The 6,000-nt window shown below is 33.3% G+C and overlaps 1 protein-coding gene across 1 annotated transcript in view; it reads left to right on the top strand.

Moving 5' to 3' along the window:
* Nucleotides 1–1,995: 1,995 nt before the first annotated feature.
* LOC104075472 (CUB and sushi domain-containing protein 3-like) overlaps nt 1,996–6,000 on the top strand; it is a gene marked incomplete at both ends in the record, with an annotated part of 42,282 nt that continues 38,277 nt past the window's right edge. The window contains 2 exons of the mRNA XM_009575995.1: nt 1,996–2,141; nt 5,369–5,449. Coding sequence (XP_009574290.1) covers nt 1,996–2,141; nt 5,369–5,449 — 227 coding nt within the window. The remainder of the gene's footprint in view (nt 2,142–5,368; nt 5,450–6,000) is intronic.

Below are 6,000 nucleotides of genomic sequence, written 5' to 3'. Positions count from 1 at the left end.
CGCGCTGACCGATAACCAAGTAGCGACTGCTACTTCCTCGAACAGCCTACCATTCGTATACTGAGCATGACATCACATGGTATGGAATACCCCATTGGCCAGCTGGGCCAGCTGTCTCAGGTATGTTCCCTCCCATCTTGTGCACCTGGCAGAGCATGGGAGTTGTCCTTGACTAGAAGGGTGCTTAGCAACAACTGAAAACATCAGTGTGTTATCAACATTCTTCTCATACTAAATCTATAACACAGCACTAGGAAGAAATTTAACTCTGTCCCAGCCCAAACCAGGACATACAGTAAAAGCAATTGTATATACAGGACATACAGTAAAAGTAATTGTATATATCATGACAAAGGTAAAACCTCAGTTTTATTTCATTATGTGTTCTTTGCTGATTTTTTTAAAAATGTTTTATATCCTATTTAGATTAACAACAGTTATAGGAGAATGTTCTGAAATTAATGCATCTATTCATGTAGATATCATGCATGTTGTTACTCATGTATGATTTATATACCTGTATAAGCTGTATTATATACATGATGACTATATAATTAAATATCTTATGCCACTTCTGGGATATTATTTATTCACAGAACTGATGAGAAACTTTGATAGCCATTTCCAATGGAAAAAAAAAAAAGTTTTATTCAGAATTCAAATGCTTCGTCAAATCATACTATTTCCCTGATAAAACAGAAGGGGAGGGGGTAATGTGCGAGAATTTGGACAAATGTATTACTGCAAAATTTTCAAACCAAAAGATATCCATAGTTTTATTTTGAAATTATTTTCAGTTAAAATATCTTATGCCAATAAAAATTAGAATATAATTAGAATATTTAAACTTTTAATGTTCATCAATTCTGATCTGGAAGGAAGCGAGTACAAAAATTTAATACCCTTGCATCATGATTTTGTCCTCTGTATAGTTCCACTATTTTTTAGTACTAACTTTGATTTAATTTTTCTATTGAAATGAGTATTTCATTCTTGCATAAGGTAGCGGTGATCTTACCAGCAGTACATGTGTTGTCTAAATCATAATAAATAGTACAAAATAATATTGATCAATGTGAACAAGGATTTAAGAAATTAGTCAACTGCATGTCATACTTAGTTTTGGTTAAAACTACCAACATTTATATGAGTGTTTACCTGAGCCAAAGAGACACAACCATTTATGTAAAATGCATGGCACATGTCTCTCAGCAAGAAATTGATTTGGAAAACTCTAAACTAGTCATAAAAACAAACTTTATATGAATTCTTATATGTCCCTATGTGCTATAAATTATAAATGATAGCATTACAACATTTAATTGTGTAGGGGAAAAAGCTAGGTTAAAAAAATTTGACATTAGAGAATTTCTAAAAGTAGCATCCTTAAAATAGTCATTATAAATAAAATCTGCATTTATAAATGCCCACATGCAGGTTTCAAGTGGAACCTTGTCTTCAGCAGAGTATAAGCATTTTGTTTTTATTTTTAGTGAAGGCAATATTCAGTCATTGTCTTTTAAAAATTAAATAGTATTAATCTCTTAATTTTCCTAGAAATGACCAAATTCAAAAGACTGGGGGAGATGAGCAATATTAAGTTTATTTATTTTCTGATAGCCACATTTGAAAGCATAGATACGTAAACGTGAGCAGAGTTTGTGGCAGCAAGATGAAGTACGATCATAAATTCAATCGTTTTGAGCTTGCTGCAATTTTTATTTAAAAATAAGGATATTACTTCCAAAAGGTGGTTGAATGGAGCATCTTGCTTTCCAATAAATTTTGATGGTCTTCTAAGCTACTACCTGCTATACTCCAATCCACATATAGAATTTCAAAAAGCTTTCAATCCTTAATGTCTGTTTTATCTGATATTAGATGACTCATGCATTTTAGAGTAATCTGGAGAAATTTTACTACATTATATTAAAATTTGGAGAAATTAAATTATTTGTTTGGGAAAAAAAATCTTTTTGTATCTGTTTTTCTTAGGGATGGACCAGATCAAACTTCTCCTCAAATTGGACAATTTAGTGGCAACACTGCATTAGAATCAGTCTATAGCACTTCCAATCAGATTCTGATCAAGTTCCACAGTGACTTTACTACCAGTGGCTTCTTTGTACTTAGTTACCATGGTAAGTGTGACAAATTGCACTTTTTCACTGTCTGTACTGATTACTGCAGGAAGAAAACTCATGAAAAAATTAATTTAATTACTTTTTCTAAGAAGAGTTGCTATTATTAATTCTACTGACCATAGGGTAATGCAAACATATGAATGTCCCAATCCAATGTCGGGGGAGGTTTCAATATGATCCCAAGAGCGAGATTAAGACATAAACGAGGTCAAATGCCGCATATCCTAAACAACTTTTATTATCAAAAGTAAAAATTAGTAGCAATAGGATAGATCAGAACAAAGATAGAAATCAAGCAAGCATTCGGGATAGAGTTGCAAGAATAGTCACTACCATAGATCCACGGTGTCTCAGGAGTTCAAGTCTTTTGGTGCTTCAGCGGTGGGCGACACGCTCCAGGGTCGGCAGTGGGCGACATGCGCCAGGCTAGTCTTGGAAGTTCCTCTTATTCCTGTTCAAGGGCTATAGTCTCCATGGCAATGGCACATTGCTACATTCCTGTGCTCAACCGAGTCTTTCACACAGCGCAGCCCCTGCAAACCAGAGGTCTCCATGGCCTTGCAGCCGCTCTTACTGTATTCAGAGCAATCTTTGAGACAAGTGTTCTACAGTTCAGCCTTTCACACTTATTCAGAGGATTCTTTGCTTAGATAAGCAATCTTTGAGACAAATGTTCTACAGTTCAGTCTCTCACAATGAAAGACTAATATGAATGACGAAAACAAGTTTTTTCTTGACCAGATATTAAATTTACTAGTAGTCAAGCAAAAAAAGAATGCACTGTGAAGATACCTGAGCAAAGAAGGTAGCATCAAGACCCTGCAGTTCAAGGTGCTCATCTTCTCGCTGCTTACAATGCTTCTAAAATTCCTTTGTAATCTAAATGTTTCTGGGAGTCATTAAATTTCTCATAAATATTTGAATATTTTGCAGAAAGTATTGTTGTTCTAGAGATTTCAGTGATAGTGAACTATACGGTATAGTTAACGTTAAACTGCCCTTGAATTAAATACTGACTGATTGAAAAATGCATAAGTGTCATGCACCAAATTCTACCTCTTTTGTAGTCTTTCAAACCTTCTGTGGCTAAGTGTTCTTTTGCATTCCTATCACTACAAGGAAACAGATTCAGAAGCAAGAGTGTTTTTAGGTGCTCTGTGAATGCCTGTTGGATTGACTATTCCAGGAAATATGGGCAGACTACAGTTTGTTTTCTGGATCCTGATCAGATTTTGGGACTAGAAAGATTTCTTTTTGACTTAGTAAAAATGAAGGTGAATATAGATAGAAAGAACTAGGGGAATTAAAGGAACTTTAATCCAAACAAAACAAAGCAAAATAAAAAAGACCTAAATCCCACAATGAAAAAACAGCAGCAACAGCACTTGAATTGATCATGGAGTATAAACTCCAGTAGGATTAGGCAGAGGGTGGTCAGAATTTTCATTCCAAATCTAAATTGCATGTAGCAGTTTGTGAAGGACAAACTGACCCTTTGTGTTCATCAATATATGAATTGATATGTATTGCTATATATGAATATATCAGCATATGACCAAACACACGTAAAAATGTTCATACCTAGTAATAAAGTGTCTCTAAAGAACTCGATCTCCTTGTACTTGTTTCTTTGTTTATTGTGGAAATTGTCATTCCACAAGTGTGGGCTCTAATGTGTAATAAAGATGCAAACTGAGCAGCACAAAGGATTATTCATGAAGAAACTTAAAACACTTTTTGGATTGATGTTGTCAAGATAAATAAATCTCTCAGTATCCTTGAGTCTATGATCCTTCATATCAGCTACATACAATTTATAGCAATAAAGGCAAGACAGTGAGAGGAGTAAAATTTATTTAAAATAGGAAATTTGAGGATTAAAATGAATGATACTCCTAAATGAGAGACATTTGAGATAAATTATATGAATTGTTTATTGAATCAATTTTTTAATTATGTTGGCCTTGGTTTTGTTTTTTTTTTTTTAAATGCAAATAGCACAGCTGTTCCATGTTTGCTTGGTGTGGTTTATTTTAAATTACTTTATCCTAAGGCAGGATGTTAGCTTTCTGACTCACTGATTTAATTGGTTCTTCATTATATGATTGACAAAAAGGCGTGGAATAGGAAGATGTCAAATATGGGTGACTCAGTAGCAACAAAATACCTTACCTGGATAAAATATAAATTTTGTGATTGACAGAAGTTTGACCAGTTTGATTACTAAAGAATCCAAGCACAGGAAGTAATAAAGATGTGTATAACTGAAGCTGAATTGTCTTCTTCCATAAGTAGATGATGTTTCCTTGCTAATGAGACATGCTATAAAACAATGCTATATGAAAATGTAATATTAGTGAAAAACAGGCATACTTGACTCATTGATCAACCTGAGTGTACAACTTAAAACACAGACTACACTGTCAGTATAAATACCTCAGTATGATTTATTTGGCCGGATTTCTGTCCTAACTGCATTCAGATTGAAGGGAATTTCATCTATGTTTAAACACAGGCCCATCCTCATAGGTTCTCTGTAAAAAAATAAAGCTATATAGCTTTTGCATACTCTTCCTACTTGTCTTTTTTACCATTTGTTTCATCTAATTATTTTGCCTGGCTATTGCATACATGTGTTGAAACTCAGAAAATTATTTCATGTGAGACTTCAAATGGGAAGTCTGAAAGCAGAATTATTCTCTGACCCTATCTACAGGTGAGATGTGCTCCACAACTATTCATTTACTGGGAAATTTCACATTCAAAATGCTTCTGTCCATCAGTTATGCTGCGTCTGGGTAGAATCTTTTGGATTCTAAAACTTGTCTTTATTACAAAGTTTCAAAAGTGGAAGAGTTCAGCACTAAATATGTATTGTAAAAAACCAAAACAAACAAAACAACAATTGCACAATACAAAAAATATTTGCTTTTCAGATTAGATCACTTAAGTGAGAAAATTGGCAACCACTTCTAAGCTTATTTATGAAAAGGGTTTTGCCACTGAAATTAAATAACTAATTAAGAACACAGATGCAACTTCCAATTTTTCATTATTTCTGAAATTCATGTTTCCTTTCTTTTGATTGTCTTGAAAGTTTCAAAGTAAATTAATAGATGCTTATTTTTATCCTGTTAATGTGGGTATTAACTCAGTTATTTTTGCATGGCTATGTTAACTGTCTAAGTATGGGAATGTCAACTGTGCTTTTTTCCTGTTTATAGCCTATCAGCTCCGGGTCTGCCAGCCTCCAACAAATATACCATATGCTGAAATTCTAACTGAGGATGATGAGTTCGAAATAGGTAATAGAGAAAATAAAAGCAACATTTGTTTCAAAAAAAGACTGCTATGCATAGAAATTTCTTGCTTTTCAGGATGCAAATTGTAGCTGTAATATGTTAGATTTATATTTGAAAATAAAATTTTTAAAAAGTCATTCTTCTTCCCTATACTTCCTGAATCCCATCTATGTTTCAGAGATCATGTATAAGTAACACAGTAACTCCTTTCTAATGAACTTCATTTTAAAATACATTTTTCATAATGTTTAATATAAAACATTGTCTTATACTGAAACAAACAAACAAAACCCACAAAAAACATGTAGACAATGATATATTCTGTACCAGAATTAAGGTTCTGTGACCTGAAGGGTAAAATCAAATATGTAAAAATTAGGAGGATCTGAGAAAAGGATGACATTCTGACCTTTCTAAGACATGTTAATAATATTACTTAGCCACCTATCGTTCAAATAAATATGCCGTACATGATCAGACGTCAGATGTCTGACCAGCTAGTTTTGCTCACATTATGGCAAAGAAAAATAGATTTATTTTTAATATATACCAAT

Source organism: Fulmarus glacialis, unplaced genomic scaffold, assembly GCF_000690835.1.
Source record: "Fulmarus glacialis isolate BGI_N327 unplaced genomic scaffold, ASM69083v1 scaffold2924, whole genome shotgun sequence".
Lineage (NCBI taxonomy): Eukaryota > Metazoa > Chordata > Aves > Procellariiformes > Procellariidae > Fulmarus > Fulmarus glacialis.
This window is presented reverse-complemented; position numbering and strand designations above follow the sequence as displayed.